The 20,135-nt window shown below is 42.1% G+C and overlaps 1 protein-coding gene across 1 annotated transcript in view; it reads right to left on the minus strand.

Moving 5' to 3' along the window:
• CHD5 (chromodomain helicase DNA binding protein 5) overlaps positions 1–20,135 on the minus strand; it is a 568,616-nt gene that overhangs the window by 538,931 nt on the left and 9,550 nt on the right. The window contains exon 4 of the mRNA XM_085624078.1: positions 3,640–3,878. Coding sequence (XP_085480204.1) covers positions 3,640–3,878 — 239 coding nt within the window. The remainder of the gene's footprint in view (positions 1–3,639; positions 3,879–20,135) is intronic.

Below are 20,135 nucleotides of genomic sequence, written 5' to 3' on the forward strand. Positions count from 1 at the left end.
GTTCATCAAATTCCAGCAAAGGATCAGCATTTGTCACTGGATAAAATCACCTTATAACACGCCATATTTCCTGAAATTAGTATGGTACCACCAACAAATGCTGTGGCCAGGCAATCAAGGATGGGTCCCTTTCCGCTCCCCCCCAACCACCACCACCACATGCGCCCATGGTACAGGGTGTGATCGCTCTTACTCCTTATACATTTTTAAAATTCATTTTCAGGAGATATGACCCATGTCCCTGAGTCCTGTAGTGGCTGGCACTACATATTGTTCAGGTTGGGGCCAGACAATCAGGATTAACTAGACCCCTTTCAAGTGGCCAGTCAGAGCATATATGAACCCCAACAGTCCAGATATACCTATTTCTTAACCCCTTCATGACCATCCCAAGAACCTCTTTAAAAGGTAATTTGTCTAAAATGATTGAGAGGATTTTAACCAAATCCTGAAAACCAGACTTTCTGAGTAAAGGTCTAACTTTCTGCCAAATGTGGTGTATTTCCATTCAGCCATTTTTTTCTGCATTGCTTCCCAAAATTTCCTATGGGAATTAGCATGGGAAAATTACATTTTGGGGTCCACTCTCCATTTTGGACACCTCCTGATGATCACTCCGAAACTTTCTCGCAAGGAGCGAAAGTGAATTAACTTTCTTTCAGAAGGTTTGTGAAGATTCAGGAAGCAATGCAAAAGTTATTAGTGAAACAAAAAACGTTCTTCATACATAAATAAACTCTGACCTAACTATAGCTACACAATGGTGACCGCATCCTGTCAGACACTTTTGCACTTTTTCTCCTCATATCTTTCTGAAATACTCCATCTGCATGTCCAATGGCTCATCTTTTGCCTCCTTTCAAAAATCAATGAGGTGGGAGAAAGAAGGGCTTAGATCCACTCAGCTTCCTTGTCTCAATATCCAAAAAATCAATGGTAGAATGGATCACTGGTCCTGGGAAACCAGGGTATTGCATGGACAGTACATTGTACCGTATAAGAAACCCTCATTCACGTTTTTGTTGGGATCGAGATTAGCGGTATATCTTGATTCTCCGCTGACTGTGGTCTTCAACGTGATCGCATAATCATTGGGTCAATCCAATGCTTCCTCCACCCGGAGGCTTTTAACCACTGGTTAATCACAGTAGTGATCGTGAATCAAAAAAGAAGGGTGAGGTGATCGTGATAAAAGGAAAAGTGTCTTAAAATTCTCGTAAAACCAGTAGATTTTTTTATTGGTACTGGGTTCGAGACCAAGATAAAAAAGTATTGTCGTTGTGCACGTGTCTGACTGATTATGGTCAGGTGCACTGGTTAAAAACTGTGTCCAAAAAAGGTCGACATGTTTCAGCCCTCGTCAGCCCAAAAGGGTCTAGCGGGCTTTCTTCAGGACCTGGTGCAGAATGGGGGCCCGTGCTATGGGCTCCCTTGTGGATGTGCAGGAAACTTATCCTATTTGAATGCACATTCAATCTTGTCTCCTATGTTGCAGGCCACAGCGGGTACTCTAGGGGAGTCGCATCACGCTCTCTTCGACGTCGGTCTGGGACCTGTGCTGACTCTGCCTCCGAGGTCTTCACCGGGTCCTAGGAGGCAGAGTCAGCACAGGTCCCAGACCGACGTCGAAGAGAGCGTGATGCGACTCCCCTAGAGTACCCGCTGTGGCCTGCAACATAGGAGACAAGATTGAATGTGCATTCAAATAGGATAAGTTTCCTGCACATCCACAAGGGAGCCCATAGCACGGGCCCCCATTCTGCACCAGGTCCTGAAGAAAGCCCGCTAGACCCTTTTGGGCTGACGAGGGCTGAAACATGTCGACCTTTTTTGGACACAGTTTTTAACCAGTGCACCTGACCATAATCAGTCAGACACGTGCACAACGACAATACTTTTTTATCTTGGTCTCGAACCCAGTACCAATAAAAAAATCTACTGGTTTTACGAGAATTTTAAGACACTTTTCCTTTTATCACGATCACCTCACCCTTCTTTTTTGATTCACGATCACTACTGTGATTAACCAGTGGTTAAAAGCCTCCGGGTGGAGGAAGCATTGGATTGACCCAATGATTATGCGATCACGTTGAAGACCACAGTCAGCGGAGAATCAAGATATACCGCTAATCTCGGTTCATCTTTTGCCTCTTCAGCACTCTCTTTTTACTGTCTCTCCCATGTACATTCTTGCATCTCCTTCATTTCACCATGCCTCTACACACATTCCACCCATTCACCTGTAAGCACTTCATTTTCTTTAGCTGTCGCCCTGTCAATATTTTGACAGCTATCTACCTCCTTCACACACTTATGCATAGAATCACAATTAGAACTGGCACACTTGACAATTGCTCTGGGTGCTCTGCAGAGAGGACAATGGTTGGATGAGGATGTATCCTGAACCCTAATATCACCCAACGACTGGCACTGCCTTCGGTTTGAACAATATAGCTCTCAATTGTGTCACTTTATAAACACGCAGCCACAACCTGAACTTACACGGAGATATTTGAGGTGCCTTTTTCACAGTATGCACTATACAAGAGTAATATGTTGAATAAAAAAATACAGAAATATCCTGGAAAATGTAACTATTCATAGGGAATGCAAGAGTAACTACAACATGAAATGTAAACAGAAACAACACCGATGTTACTAGGCTCAGAGGGCAGTGTCTGTTTTTTCAAGCTGTAGCTGTCTCCAGGTGGTGGGCACAAAAGGGGATCAGGACAGTCACATATCGAGAAGTGACCCCACCTACCACCCCAGCAACACCTCTAGTAACATACACAGTGCTCAGATTTACAACTGCTCACTGATTCACCTCTTAGGCAACAAAATGTGTGACACTAACATAGGATTCTGGAGAACCCCTCTTTTAGGTAACCCTATGTGTGAGGAGTCTACCCACTGCAGGGAAACCACTTGGGTAGGAATAGATTGAATGCTACAATGTTTGTCCATTTTTAATTTGTAGGGAAAATGATATCCATATAAAAGTTTACCTTTCTGCAGCCGCATTGTGAAACTGGTAATTTTATTGCACCTTGCCATATTTTCTCAAAACCTTCATGTGGAGCATTTCAGTGTAAAATTAATGTAAATAATTTAGGGAAATGTAATTGCTTGCTTGCGAATATCCACAGCAATGACTGAATCACTGATTAACTCATTTGGCTTGCTTTAACCTGACCAGCCTCTGATTCACCACTCAAAACACACACTACTTTTGTTCTGGATGAAGCTTATAAATAAATACAAATCGACATGCCTAGTAGAACCTCTATGCTTGTACTTGACATCCCAGCATGCAAAACCAAGTGGGGGGTGGGGAGGGGGGGGGGTCATGTCTTTTAAAATACGGTATTTGATTTTTATCCATAATTTTAAAACTTTTTTGAGGCACAAGTAACACTTAGAACTAGTAAAAAGCTTTGTGAGTCTAGCCTTACTATAGAAACTATTGGGCTATATGCGCCAGTATACAATAATTGAAAAAAGTATAAATAGGAATTTGAACATGGAGAGGAAATGTTAAGAAGCTATCAGGTTTTCCTTGTCATTTCCTTGTAACTTTTTCTTATTATCTAAGAGCTTACAAGAAAACAAGCTCTATGTGTATCTTCTTGACAGTACCTTTTCCTTCTTTTGTTTTCGCTTTCCGAATGGGCGTTACCAGGTTGGCCTGTTGGAGGTTTGCAGAAAGAGGGGATGCGATTGTGACTGTTTCCACTGCGGCAGCAACAGCTGCAGCAGCTGCCGCTGCAGAGCTCCCCTTCAGTGGATTATTGGCACTGAACTCCCGCCACTTGGCACCCAGCACAGTCATCATCTTGGACATTGGGATTTTGGGATTCTTCTTAGCAATTAGCGGCCTATTGAAAAAGATACAAACTTTCATTTCCACTTGAACAAATGTAAAAGAAAGGTAATATTAAAAGTAACAAATTAAATAAAAATACATTTATTTGTATATAACATCTTCAACCCAGTAAATGACAAGAAAAAACACCTTGAGGCATTCTATACAAACAATTCAATTAGGTCACAGTGTACCCCCACATTCGTTTGCTTTCAGAACATCTACATTTGGACCTTTGTTGATTCCCAAAGCTTGTTAAACAGGCCACCTACTACATATGGGCATTCATAATTGCTTCCTGTTCCCCTCCAGGGATACTATTGTTAACATAGGAATGAAAGTTCCCGAACACCTGTGCAGGTGCAGTATCTTCACCATGTTCCCCTATGGTTTTGGTTTTAGCAACAATTGGTGGGGCCCTCGATTCTCTGACTCTTTAAACTACAATTCTAGTGCTCCCTATGGACAGTCTTTGGTGTATTATGAGATCAGTCAACCAAGGTTCAATATGACCCTCTCGAGGTCTGAGCTGGAAGGAAACACACCTGAAGGCACTGCTCAAGTTCTGCATTGCCTGCACTGCTTCTGCTGTTGACTTTACCCGAGTGCTCTTCACCCTTGGAAACCAAAGAATCGGCCAGGAGCTAACCACCCTACTCAACATCACTATCACCACCGCAGCATTTCCTGATGCCTGGAAACATGCCGAAGTCAGACCAACACAAAAAAAAAAACTCAGCCGACCCAAACGAAGTCAAAACCTACCGGCCAATCTCCCTGCTTCGAAGGTACTGGTAAAGATCGTCAACAGCCAACTCATGACACACCTGGAGCAGAACCAGCTACTTGACGCCTCATAATCCGGCTTCTGCAGCAATCACAGCCCTGAAACTGCCCTGATCGCAGCCACCAACACATCCAAACCCTTCTTGACTGAGGAGAAACAGCAGCTTTGATCCTCCTGGACCTCACAGCATCATTCAATACCGTAACCCACCACGCACTGATAGAAAGACACCACTATATCGGCACCCAAGGGGACGTGCTCAGATGGATCAGCTCCTTCCTCACAGGAAGGAACCCAGAGGATCCCCCTCCCACCTTACATCTCTGAACCCAAGGAAATCACCTGCGGTGTCCCCCAGGGCTCATCCTTCAGTTCCACGCTCTTCAATGCATAGATGACCCCACTCGCCAACATTACCAGATCCCACGGTCTCAACATAATTTCCTATGCAGACGACACCCAAGTCATCCTCTCACTCACCGATGACCCCACCACCACCAGAACCAACTTCCAGAGATGCATGACAAATGTCGCCAACTGGATGAAGACCAACTGCCTGCAGCTAAACACAGACAAGATGGAAGTACTAATCTTTGGCAACAGCACCAACACACAGAACGACTCCTGGTTGCCATCAGATCTAGGACCCACATACACTCCCTCCAACCACATCAGAAACCTCGGAATCATCAGTGACAACAAGCTCACCATGGAATCACTGATCAACGCCATCTCCTCCGCCTAGTTCCTTACTCTGTGCATGCTACACAAAATCTCCAAATGGCTACTGTTACACACGAGACACACTGTGACACAAGTCCTCCTCACTAGCCAAATGGACTATGGCAATGCCCTCTACGTAGGAATCCCCGCACACCTTCTACAGAGGCTTCAGACCATACAGAACGCCGCAGCCAGACTCATCCTCGGTCTTCCCCGATGAACCCACATCACACCTCACCTCAGGAAACTCCACTGGCTCCCCATACAGAAGAGATGCCATTTTAAGCTGCAGACCCACGCATACAAGGCTCTACACAACCAAGGAACTGCCTACATTAACCACCGCCTGAACTTCCACCATCCTTAGAGAAGACTACGCTCCACCTCCCTTTCAAAGACCCATACTGCCCGTACCTACCAAAGCAGAAGTGGAGAACGCTCCTTCTCCCACATCGCAGCAAACACCTGGAACAGCCTTCCCACACACCTTTGGACCATCACCTCACTTCTGGAATTCCAAATGGCCCTCAAGAACTGTTAGTGTCTCAGATCTCAAAAGTTCTGTTTGATGATCAGGGTTCAGTTGAGGAAGAACCTTAATGAGGAGTTTGTTTAATAGCTTACACTCTGAATTATGGTGCTAACCTTGGTTGTGAAGTTGGGCTTTGAGAAACACATATTACCCAGATTCCTGTTCTTCATCATCAGTTAGCAAGTATTGCCACCATCTGCGTCTGTAGAAAATATAATTTTTGTTGTTGTTGCTGCAGCCTAGTAGAAGCACATCTGTGTTTTAGAAGGTCATGCTTTAGACTCCTCTCTTAACTGGGATGGACATGTTCCTGACACTGAGATATTGCTTAACCTGAAGTGGTTCTGAGTATTTTTTTAATGTATTTGAAACATTTAGCGGTGGAATTTTATGACTTTACTTGGCACACATATTTAGACTTTAAAAACCAATGGTGACTCTACAGGTTGGATATGAGCTGTCCGAGTTTGCTGATCCAAATTCGATTTCATGGCTTTTGTTAGGAAGTGCTTATCTAATATCATGTCTGAAAAGCTCATTGTGTCCGGGGTCCTTTTCATGTGGGGGATTTTCATTGAATGACGATTGCTTGATGGCCTCTTTGGTGGACCAATCTGTGACTCATGTCTGTTTCCATCATGGATGTTATTACCATATTGATTAATTTCATGTTACATCATCAGTTGACTAACATTTACCAAGATTTATATTCTTATTCCCACATGGATTTAATTTTCCTGAGGGGATTGAGAGGACTTTGTAAAGAGCTACTTGAGAGGAATCTATGTTCAGAGGCTAATGAACCAATTAGTAACCAAATTTGAAGTCCACCTATGAAGATCCTTATTTTCCAAGCATAGACCTTGGCAGTAGGACATATTGACCAAGTGATGAGTTATTTTTTAACTTTCTGTTGATCACTGCTAAAATGTGGGCAGATCAGTGGGTGATCAAGACTTATTGGTCATGAATGTTAATATTTTCCTGAGGATAAACAGACTGCTTTACTGGGAATTTCTAGTGCTTCATAAACCTTAGAAGTGCCATGTTTTTGAGAAGGCTGCTGGTGTGTCTATTCTTGCCTGCGTGCCACATGTTGATGTCACCAATGATAATCAATTTTAACCATGTCCTTGTTGGTTTTGGTTTCAACATCCATAACACTGTTACAAAAATTGTTATAGATCATGAACAGTACAAACAAGGTCATTGGTCACGTTCAAAGAGGAAGAACAATTCACATTACCTACGTCTCATTTTAAAGATAGTAGGTTGCACGCATGATGTGCCAATATAGGGGAGTTTCAAGTCTTGCCTTTAAGTAACACCATCCAATATTGTTCTGTAATTTCTGAAATTACTACTTTCTTATATTTAGAAGGCAGGAAAATGGCAGTATATGTCGGGCATAGGTCCTTGATTACTGTAACTCACAAATCGCCCATGTCCCACTTTACAGTTGTATGCGGGTGAATTATCAAGTCTTGATTATATACAGTCCACTGTTAGATTTTCTACTGTTTTATCACCTTTGCATATCATTTTGATACAAGTTTTATCTGCTACTACCCACTCTTCTATATGTGTAACCCATTCAACTACCATGGGTGGGGTGTGATAACTGAATATCTTTGTTGGAATACCCTCTAACAAAATATTGTGTCCTAAATGGTTGAGTGAATTATAGAAATTCTACACATATTGGGACGGTATTTTTGTAAACGACATTTAGGGTTCAATACTTAAGACTGACAGTATTTCAGTGTACTGTAATATGACAAGCTGTGGTGGGTGGTTCTTTTTGCAGTCAATGTATAGATTTGCCAGCCAACAAAAATGAAGGCTTGATCATTTTGACGTCACTTTTGAATTTAGATTTACCCAGCACACATTTGGCTGGATTTTCCTCATTTCAGTTACACACAACCCTACCATGTCTGTCAACTATTCCCATCTACAACAGCCAAACATCTGAACATGTCCTTGTCATCTGTAGGAATGCGGAACCCCTCGATTTGCATTTATGAGATACATCTGGGTTACTAGACTCTATTTTCTGTAACATGGTAGGAATAACATACGTGCAGTGAACAATATTGAATTTTATGAGGAGAAACTGACATTACCTGTGGATTTTCTCATGTATTTTAACCTCATTCCAGTTCCAGTCCTTCATCTTCACATCACAATTTCAGTGCCTTGTAAGTTTCATAACTTTATCCTCTATGGAATGTGTGCTCGAAGCACCCAATAAGTTTCATGATTAATCACGTTGATATCTCTGTGTCTAGCATAGCAGTTTATATGTAACATTCCCGGTGTATGTGGAACTATTCCCCATTTATTCATTGCCACTTTTGAAAGAAAGCAGCAGCATACAAGTACAATGGGCTCACTTGAAAAATCTTGTACACCCTCTCAAAGGTGACAATATTTACAAATGGCAGTGGTGGTTTGATTGGTAGCACATCTATTCTCTTTGTGCATTAAATCTGAACATAAAAGTTTCGGTGCCCCTCGAGATTAGGATGACTGCACCCCACTACCTAAGGTGCCAAACCACCGGAGCCCAATAGGACCCAGTGAAAAATGAAAACAGAAATATGCTCCTATTTGTATTCACGATTCCCTCACGGCGCAATCGTTCCCGATATGGCATGTAACAACTTTATGAATCAATAGAAAACTGAATAAGAGTGCCGAGGTTTATATCTCTGTTTTCACCCTCTCAAAGGTGACAAACTGTCCAATTTCATATAAATCTCTCATCATCATGCAACCCTCTATTCTGCATACTGTAATGTCCATGTCGCTTGCCATCTGATTAAAGTGTGGCAACCCTAAAGGGGGTCTGTGCAGTATGTAAGATTGGAACTTTTCATAATCTTGTGGTTTGCCACTACAGCTGCCATCCCATTGTTATGAGATGTGGGTCAGTTGTGCTCTTTCTTTATCTTTGCAAATAGATGACTTAGCACATCTACTACCAACCCGGAGACTGTAAGTAGGTCTTTATCTACAGCACGGTCCTCCATCGGCCATCCATCAATGAGGCAAAAATGTGACACAGGGTAATACTAATTTACGCCAGGCACTTAGTTCTTCTTCGTTGTGTTTAAGTTAGAGGGTGGTCAGGACGACCAAGCTTCCCTTTCCTCCCCAAACATGGCTACAATGATTCCCTACATTTCTTAAAATAATGTCCCTGGGTATTGATACATGAAACACTGGAACAAGCATTAAAGCCTAGGCATCAACAATATTTTGTACCAGGCAATGTATACTACAGTAATCCATGTTTCACGGAAACCAATCCACTCTTTAGCATGTCATATCCCCCCGCCAGATAATTAAATATGCTATTTACCAATCCTTTTTTTAGGTGGCCCACTCCCATTTAGTCAGCCAATATTCCTAGTTGATATAGTTCCTACCTATAAGGGTTGATCGTAAGTCCAGACATTAGTTGTATTCTGTCAAGGTCAACATCAGTGCGTCCACTGTTTGCTCTGGGTGTGTATATACTAGCATGCGGTCCTCAAATAGCAAAATTAAGAGTTCCCCATAGACAAATTTTATATACAGACCAGTCATTGTCTTTTGACAATGGGCTGTCACAGGTTCAATAATTACGACAATTAATAGCAGTAACAAGAGGCAACCCTGCAGGGTACCTTACTCTACCTGCATTGCACTAAGTCTGTGGTTCTGGTTCTCACCCATGCCACTGGCTCAGTGTAGAGCAGTCGAATCCACCCACACTACAGGCCAAACTTCATATGGTCAAGGTTCTCAAACAGGATATGCTATGACCCAGTCTGAAAGGCTGTTTCTGCCTCTAATATTGCCAACGCCATATAGTCTTTGCTGTTTTTATACTCCTGTGTTATGTGTGTCAACTGACTATTATTCATACTGTTGCACACAAAACCACCTAGTGTTAGTGAATCATAGGAATAAGCTACTCTACATCCGAAAAACTGTGGTGTGACACCAGATCACACCACTGCCCCAGATGCCATTCAGAGTTTGCTGGATTCTACCATTTAGCCTGGGAATGGCATCCCATACAGATGCTCTGGGCAGACATAATTGCAACGGAATTGATCATGATAGACTATAAAGTGCAATTGCTGGCACTAAAAAATAAGTGCTGCCCTCCCCTCGGGAAGCAGCGTGCACCAGCCCACTTCTCCTATTACGGCTGCCTAAAACAGAACCAACTACTAACCATGAAAGTGGGGGGAGGATGTGGCATAATGACCAGAGCTGCTGACTTTGGAGCTGGGGAACCAGGTTTGTGTCTTTGCGTCGGCTCAGCATCCTGTGATTCTGGGCAAATCTCTTAATCTCCCCGTGCCTACCATAAATTAATAGGCCTTAACTGGTGCTCATGAAAAGCTTTGATGTTGATGATTAAGCTGAGCACTGGAAATCACCGGCTCAAATTAGGCACTGGCAACCACTGATTGTACTTTTGGACTATGTCAAGGAGATACCCTTGGGGGTGCGATCTCTGACTGCAATCACCTTCCCAGGTGGTAAAGCGGAGGATAGAAATGTGTTGAGGTGAGAAACACACCCCAAGTAAAAAGACTGGCTAAAGGACTTGACACAATGTAACATCAAGAGAGAGACATTTGCCAGTCTGCAAACCCCAACTTTAAAACCTGAAGTTATTTGGAGACCCCTTGGATTATACCTAACCCACATGACAGAAAATGACTTACACGTTTGAAAACCCAGCAATGCAATAATAGTGGAGTACACTGCTTTGTCAGTCTGCATAGGTGACAAACTATGAGACTATCTCTGAAGAGTTGAGATAAGCAAAACAAGTCACCCCCACTTTGGCTGGCATACAGAGCTAGGCTAGGTATGTTTGAAGTATGTGTGGTTTTTCTTACTTGTGTCAACATGATAAACAAATTTGACCCTAAACACCATCACAATGTATAAGCTCTCATTACCTATATATGAGTTATTACTTCTCCACGCTATGGTTGTATGTAGAACAGCTCTATTTGACCTTGTGATAACATACCTGTATCATTGTGAACATTTGGCATTTACGTTGTATTTGTATCATGACGTGAATTCACTAAAATATAAAATAAAAAAGTGACATATTCATTGCCATTGTCCTACCCGGCTTGAATTCAAAATGGTCTTAATGTAGTAACTCTCCCACCACACCCATCAGCCTATTGACCAATACCTTGCAAAATATTTTTGCGTCATTATTAATCATAGATGGGTGTGGAATGCTTTGTAGTCCAATAGGTCCTTGTATGGCATAGGCATCATTATAATTAAAGTGTTCCTCATGGAGCAAGAGACTGCCTATATCAGATGCTTCTGTTAACATCCCCACCAACTTATCAATGAAGGCACCATTGTACAGTTTATCACTATCCAGAGATGTCCCTAAATTCAGGCCGTCTGTCGCTTCCATGATTTCAGATCTGCCTATTGATTTTTTAAGCACTGGTGCTGTCAATCTGCCTAATGTAATACCATCCAGGTCCTTATAATGTCATCAGCTGACTCTTCAGGTAGGTGTTTGAACAAGGAGTTTAAGTATCCTTGGAAGGTGCAGTTTACACCTTCCTGGGTATAAACTACCATGTTTGCCTCATCTCGCAAACAGTCATGATAATTCTCTATTGCAATAATCATGGGGCGAACATGTGGATAACAAACCAGCATTGGTAGTAGATGGTGTATGTTGGTCGCTGGTGGATGCATCTGCTTTTATATTGTGCAAGTTCTGCCCCACCTAATATGTCCCCTCAGTTTTCCATAAAGATACTTTCGCTCATAGGAACTAGCTTGCCCAAAACATCTTCTGAGTTTCTAGAAAACAATGTTGCATTAGTGTAGAGGAGGTCAAACTTGAATTCTTTGATAAGCTTGCACACTTTAAATGAGTTTTCCTTAGCAAAGAGAAAATGTATTGGTATTGTTTTTAACACTGAATTATACTGGTTGTTCCTGACCTTGGGTCCTTTTCTGTTTGCAGTTTTTTGTAGTTTCAAAGGTGAACTTTGTCCTTCTGAATTTCAGAAGGGGTGTTTACTTCTCTCAGAGAAACTGTTATCTGATTGCTCATATTCCTTTGATTTTTGGGCACAACACATCAAGTTGAAATACATTGTGTATGTTGTGTAACATAATTTATAATTATGTATTGTTGTATTGTTTGGCTATAGGTATATTCTTTTGCTCCTAGTGCGAGTGATGACTTGGGTATGGCCTTAACTTGCTGGTTGTAGGAGATCAATGTGCTGGGTATTTTATTACCATAGACGATCGCACTGGCAAGCCTGGAATTAGTGTCCTTTAGGTGGAGTCAAGTCTTTTAAATGGTGGTACCTTCATGCTTAGAAAACCTTGCATGTGTGAGTCAGTCTCATGTCAATCTGATTTCCTTTTATTTGGGTTACCGAATCTTGGCTTTTGATCCTCTTTAGTAAGATAAGTCTACTCATGTGAGTTGCTTGCTTTCGTCTCTTATAGGCGGCAGTGCAGGGTCCCCAGGTCCATTTTGCCTTTTGATAATATGCTGTTCAGATGCTACAAAACATAATATAACTATTCAACTTCCTATTCTTGGAGAAGTGGGTGACTGCAAGATGGTAAATACAGGTTTATTTCCAATGCTTTGTGTCTGCTTTAGAAACATCAAATGCTTGGAGTTCTGACTCTCATTCACCCCCCCACTGAATGATTGGACTGGTCAGATATTTAGGATTTGTGGTCAGAGTCGCCTTCTTGATTTTTTTTCTTAGAATTGCTCAGCATTGTTTGCTAGGATAGTGTTAGTATCTATTCACCTTGGATAGTGTTTCTAGTTGTACAGAGATTTACATCTGACCCACGGGTTTTTCCAGGCAGATCTTGGTTTCTCCTTTTGAGCCAAGTTAAATTTCCTTCCTAGGCAGGCTGTGCCCCACTGTGATCATCAAGCTGAATGGAAATTCTTGAAAAACAACAGAATCCTCACATTCTAGACCTTTCTGCCATGTCTGTTTATTCAGATGAGCACTGTGAGGGCGCAATTGATTCGTGGCTCCATGTGGCTGCAATTTGGACCTTGGGGAATTTGCGAATAGGAGACGATGTGTGCTCACTCTTTACTTTGGGTGAGAGGCCTCATTGACATGCATAACTAGATAGGAGCATTTGGTATGAACACAACAGAGACACCCCATTACGGTTCTTCTTGGTGAAGTAAATGTCTGTGAAAGGGCTGCATGGTAGTTCACTTTATAGGGGATTATTCACAAATATGCATTTACATATGAGTGAACCCATAGGTGTAGAATTACTCTTGCACTTTTCAGTAACTTTATTGCTTTTGCCTCTTCAACATTTAAGAGTGTAAAGTTACTCAAAAGTGTATATTTACATGTCCCCACACCCGTGAATTCAGGCTGTGGAGCTTTAACAATGAGTGTAAATTTACTCACTGGTCTCTGGGGAAGTTTGAAAAATTAAATGTAGAACAAAATAAATACAATTCTACAGCAATATTAACTTAATTTTTATATACCAATCATTTTTATTGATTTTCGTAGCATCATTATCAGTGCACAGTTATAACCATACAATAACTAGTAACTGCAGGGTGTCCCCGGCCGTAAGTGTCCATATGACGCTCCATAGGTGGTACAGCTGCTCCATGTCCAGCCCCGGGAATCACACCCCCACCCCTCCAATATCCCACCCCTCTCAAAGTGGGCGGATAGACTGCTGCAGGTAGGCCCTTTGATAGGTAAGACAGCAGGGCACCCCAAGACTCCTCAAAGGCTGAGGGATCATCCCGGAAGCACAACGCCAGGCGCTCCAATGAGAGCAGGTGCCACAAGCGGGCGTGCCACAGCGATAGGGCTGGAGTGCCCTGTTTTTTCCACGCCGCCGCCACTGTAAGTTTAGCCGCCCCCACGCAGAGCCACCATATAGCCTTGTCATCCCTGGACACTCCCTCCCAATCCTCCCCACGAAGCCCTAGTATCATGTGGGCGATCTCCCCGGGGGGTGAAAAGCCCAAGATCTCTTTAATCTGCGCTAGAATCTCGTCCCAAAAAGGACGTATGCTGGGGCAGTTATTAACTTAATTTAATTAAATATTGAATTATTTTTAACATAATAAATAAAATAAAAATACTTTTTCTTAATGAAAAAAAGCCAAACTAAAGTGTAAACTTTGAATGATTAATTATAGAGCAAAAGTATTTAAAGTTAGATATGAAATTAATGTAAATTATTTTTATATATTTTAAAAAAGCTATATTGCAAAGTTACATGCTCACAGTTAAGAAAAGGCTAATATTATATAATAAATATATGATATATAAATAACAATAAATTACAATTAGTTATATGATTAAAAAGTATTTAATTTAACAACAATTCCTATAGGATTTTATTGTCTTCATTATTTTCAATGGGAGTATGTTAGAGTACCAGTAATGCGTGGTGCTGGACGTTGCCAGCTCTGAGCTGGAGTGCAGTTATGACTGATTTTGGGTTGGTTGTGGTAACTATTGAAGTGCAGTTTGTGCAGTTGTGAATAGCAATTGCATAACTGTTTTGTGAGTTTGTGCACTCCCTGGCTCTCTCTTAACCCCTTCCTACTCGTTCCCAAATCATTTCCTTTTTCACGTTAATATTTCTGATTTTCCGGCCAATCCCCTCATTCCTCACACATTTACTACTAAAATGCATAACCGCATATGCTGAGATCTTTACGGTCTCCCCACACAAAAGAGAGGAGAAACAGAGGTGTAGAACTCCATATGTAGGATAGTCAATACCATTTTGTAGTACGTAGGTAGTTCAACTGTAGTACTGCTAAACATGCTACAAAATGCAGTTTATGAAAAGGCCCCAAAGTCTTCTGCCTGGTAGTTTAAGTCTCTAAGTGCAACAGGGTGATTGTACGTCTGAGAGGAGGAACTGGGCAAACTGAAAAGTCCTGCATATGCTTAGAAATTTGCTGGCAGTTCATGTGAATAGACCTATCTCTGAGACCGGTTAGGGTGGGTCATAAGGAACTCCAATATAGGTATGTATTTGTGGTTTAAGTCTTTAACCCCATAACCATAGCATCATGTCACTCTGTAGGCTATTGCACTGGTTTCCAGAGTGCTATGAAGTGAGCCACATAATTCGGGAAATGCGTTTCTGACGTTTTTTTTGCTCCCATTAAGCAGCGTAGTTATAGTACTTACCTGATGATGGAGTTATTCTGTTTCATATTTCTCACTAATAGCATGATTCATATTCCTTCCCTTATTGTGCCTCACCTAGGGCTTCAGGCATGTGCCTTACTCCAGGCTCAGAAGTATGTCACAAAGAGCATGTGTTTGCATTTACACATAGAGGATATCATTTCTTGCTTGTCTGTTTGTTATTCTGCCTGCTCTAAGATCTCTAGATTATTGTGTCGTGCCAAATTCATCTGATCTATACTAACTTCAATTACTTCATTTGTTATGGAACTAAAATGGTATGCCTTATGCTTGATGCAACCCAATTCACATATAGTTTATTGCAACATTTCTCTTTTAACTTCAATTAATTTCGAGCATTTTAATGCGATGGACTTTTGAAGAGGTCATCTAGTGTTTCTTTCTTACTCATCTAAAGGGTGGGAAATAGAGGGGCATATTATCAAGGGCTGTATCGACGCTTTAGCGGCCCTTTTCGCTGCTAAAGCGGCGATATTTTTATCGCCCTATTAGCAAGCTGTCGCTCACAGCTGTTAGCGACAGTTTACTGGCAATAGCGCACGTTTTTTCGCCGCTTTGCATGTCAGCGATATTTATCGCCAATGACATGCAAAGTAGGCGTTCCTCACTAAGAGTAAAGGGAAGCAGTCGCAAACACAACTTCCCCCTAATATCAATGCCCGCGAAGCGATAAAAAAAGTCTCGCTAACCGAGATTATCGCTGGATTTTAACGCCTGATAAAAACCTGAGCCATCTTGTCAAAGGGAGGTGGATTATTAGGCTAAGTACACACTTGCCTATTAGCAAGCTTTTCATTAGCACAGTTATATTAGCGCTGGTATTCTCACGCTATTTCTGGTTTTCGCCGCTATCACTGGATTTTTCATCGCCTTGGAGATAAGCCTTGCTAATAACGCGCTATCTCGGCGATGAAATCCAGTGATAGACTGCGATAAAAAAATTGCCGCTAACATGGGTTAGCGATAATTATCGCCTCTTCGTGCTAATATGCCCCGTGATTCTTGCTTCCCACCTTTCATCTCATCAGTGGGTAAAGCACGTTTCAGCTTCTTCTCATTGCTATGACCTCCATCCGGTGATTTATCCCAGAAACGTGTGCGGTAAAATATAATAAATAAGATTGACTTGGCTTGTGAGAAGAGGTTCAAGGGCTAGGTGGCAGCTGGCAGGTGCCCGAAAGCATGACGAAGGGTGAATATGAAGGTTAACTTCTACCTACATCTAATTCACCGCGGGCATAGCTGGTTGGTGACTAGCTTTACGTTCCTGAAATGGTAGCACTTTCCTTCCCTGCTGTTCTTTTGTCGTCACTGGCACAGTTCTCTAACCCAAAACAAGAGCCCACTCTTCTGTTTACCTCGCCCCCACCCGCACCAGGCTTCACATTCACAAAATTTGTTTGTACAGTTTCTATGCAACTCTCGTTTTTATATACTCCCCGCAAAATCTTCGACTGTGTGCTGCTTTTTTCTTTTCTATTTTGTGTAACCCGAAACACTTAAAATCATTAAAGACGTCATTTTTTTCAACTTCTTGGATATGTATTGTAGGAAGCTGGACTTGTCAAAAATAAATTATAAGTATTGCTGAAAGTGTTGGTGAACTTTTACACTGCCAGTAAACTGTTTTAAGAAGGAATTATTTTGCTATTTGCTTTACGAAGGAATTCTTGTGTATCCTTTCTTGGCAGGAGTTAGACTTTTTTGAACAAAGAATTCTTTTTTTTTTGGTCATCGATAACTGTGAAGAATGATTTAAACTCCACAACTGCTGAGTCGGTAGGTACTAGTAGTGTGTGTGAAATTGCATGTTATTCTAAACTAAGCGAAATGCGGTTTGTTGGTAACTAGAGACAAAATAATATTTTGGGATATCAACAGAACTCTGGTTCGAGGGTAAAATATTACTTGAGGAAGACATGGTGCTCATGAACCATTTCCTGCGGGCAACAACCGCGTAAATCGCATAAAGCAACATTCCAAGACATTTTGTGACGTTTGCCTAATGGGAAATTCGCTAATTCCAAAAATGTCTATTGTATAGTTGAAAGTTGGCCCAGGCATAGACTTGAGATCTGCGTTCAGTGTCTACTAAAATAAACAAACTCCGATTGAAAAGAACGTGGGGGTGAAGGTCAGAAAGAGAACAAACAATTCATACCTGCCCTCTGCTTGAAACAGTAGGTCATATTTTCAGAGACCAGCTACTCTATTACTCACTAATGAGGCTGAAGTGCCACTGGCTGGTAGGAAATTGACTACTTGACTCACAAAATGACCGGGTTTAACCTACTATTTCAATCAACCAAACGAAAACATACCATTACAGGTTTACAGCTTATTGCTGTAACATGGAGGCAGGAACGCCTCTCAGTCATTAAGCATTCCTGTGTTGTAGACTGCTTCTCTGTTGCAATAATTACTGTGGTGTTAAAATCTCAACTCAAACCCTCGTACATAAGAATTATGTGATCATTACTTAACATAATTTAATAATGATATTAACATCTGGCACTGTACTCAGCAGGCCTCGCTGTGGGACTTAGGAAGCACTGCTGTGGAGCTTATTCCGCGATCATCAGAATTTGGAACAAGGAAATGCGCAAGCTTGATGTCGGGCCTTTAGAGGAAACTGTAGGGAAACCATTAAATAATAAAAAGCCAGGGAAATACTGGTGTGTGCAAAAGGAATCCACACGGTAAAGAGTCACAGACCCCCTAAAATATGATGACATTGGTGTATACCTGTTTGTCATGTTTGATGTACTGCTAAGTCCTTTTAAAGTGGTATACAATATACCCAGGGCCTGTACCTCAAATGCTACTAGTGAGCTGCAGCACTGATTTTGCCACCCATAGAAGTAGCCTTTCAAACCTGTTTCAGGCCTGCCACTGCAGAGCCTGTGTGTGCAGTTTATTGCCACTTCGACTTGGCATTTAAAAGTTCTTGCTTTCAAGTACCGTAGGAAACGCCATATCAGGCTTGTATTGGGAGCTGTCCTTCAGAACATCTTGACACACTGGGGTACTGATAGATTCCCAACACAACTAGGTTGGATCCATGAATATACTGGGTATGGAGAGACTCACCCTTACCCTCACCGCCAGTGATGAATAGTATAGGGAGCTGTAGCACCCCTTCATTGCCCTTCTATTCGTGAAATTTAGAGAGTTAACATGCTCTGGATATCTTCACTTACTGAGGTTAGCGGATGTAGTGGACACTCTACAGGCCAACACTACCGGCAAAAGCTAGGCTACTAATGTAATGTAGCTCTTTACAGAATAAAGACCTTCAAAGTGAGAACCCAGGGGGGAAAGAGTGGGGGGTGAGGAGGGATGTTTGGGGAATTGTTGACGCAGGCAGTATGTAGAATCTTGAAGCAGAGCCTTGTGCTCCCTGTATGCCGATGTGTCTTTTTGTTAAAATGCATTAAAAAGATTTGAACCATAAAACGTCTTGCCAGGCCTTAACCCCCCTTTTATTACATATAAGTCACCCTTAAGGTAGGCCCTAAGTAACCCTAAGGGCAGGGTGCCATGCAAGTAAGAGGTAGAATGGGTACTTTTATGTTTTGCATGTCCTGGTAGTGACTAACAGCCTATTTCGTTTTTCATAGGCCAGCATTGGGAATTCCTTAATACACTTTTAAGCTGAGATTATTGATCCGGGAGTAGATTTTTCATGTTTCACATCTTTGGCATGGTAATGATAAATCCTCCTTACTGGTGAAGTTGGATTTAACATTGTTTTAGAAATGCCACTTTTGGAAAGTGGAAATTTCTCTGCACTTACTTGTCTATGTGCCTGACAGCCTGTCTCCAATACACGTCTGGGGTGGAAAACAGGTACACATTGGTCATTCCCTTTAGAGAGCCACAAACACAGGTAGGTGAGGCTCATCTGCATTCTGGGCCCTCATCTGCATTTTCCTGCACTCTGATGGGTCTTCCTGTGCAGAGAGGAATGGGAGGGGCTGACACACTTGAATAGGTAGTGTCCTGTCCACACACAAAGCACTGATATACCCCCCACAGATAGCCTGACAGACAGGACTGGGTTGAAAGAGATCCTTGACCATTTCAGATAGCTGCATTGAAGTCACCCCCTTCCTTAAAGGGACTTTTGGAATAAGTACTGGGTCTCTCATCCCCTAAAATCAGACACTCCTGAATCTTGAACTGAGCCTTTGTCAGAAGGACTGCTGTGTTGCTTAAAGGTCTCACCTGGACTGCTTTTCTGGAAGGACTGCTTTTCTGCTTGTTGCCCTGCTGCCTGCTGCTCCGTGACTCTGCTGAAGGACAGTTGGACTCTGCCTTCCCTCCAAGTAATCTCCAAGAGCTTGCTGTCTTGCTGAAGTCTCAGGTACACAAAATACTTTCTGCAATTCTGCTGTTGCTGCTGAACTGAACTCTTCCTTCTATGAGACCTTACCTTGCCTGAGGTGCTCTCCCCAAGTTCTGGGCCACAGAAGTGGGCTCTGCAGCTGTTTTATTACAAAACCAATGCATCATCATCTTTGCACCGATTGGAACCGATGCATCTCCCTTCGACGCCAACGCAGAGGTTGTTCGACAACAACACTTCTTCAGCCTGTGCAGGCCAACAACGTCACTCTGTGTGGCTCGACGATGACACATTGCCTTCACCTCAGCAAAGCTCAAGGACGACACAGTGACCAGACTACATGGAAAAGATCAACACATTGTGCCCTCAGTGTGAATGCTTTGCTCCATCCAAGGTACTTTCTCAGCAAGCTCTGCATGGGTCCTGTAGCAGGACTACTCTCCTTTACGGTTGGCATGAACTTTTGATTTGCACCAGTCCCTTGCAACCTCAAGTAACCTTTTGACCGCTGGTGACTTCAAAGCACTATTTTTGCATTTAATCTTTAAAAAATTAAGATCTTTTTTTACTGATTGGATTTTTGTCATTTTGGTCTTCTTTTGCTCAGATAGATATTCCATATT

Source organism: Triturus cristatus, chromosome 1_2 (assembly GCF_964204655.1).
Source record: "Triturus cristatus chromosome 1_2, aTriCri1.1, whole genome shotgun sequence".
Lineage (NCBI taxonomy): Eukaryota > Metazoa > Chordata > Amphibia > Caudata > Salamandridae > Triturus > Triturus cristatus.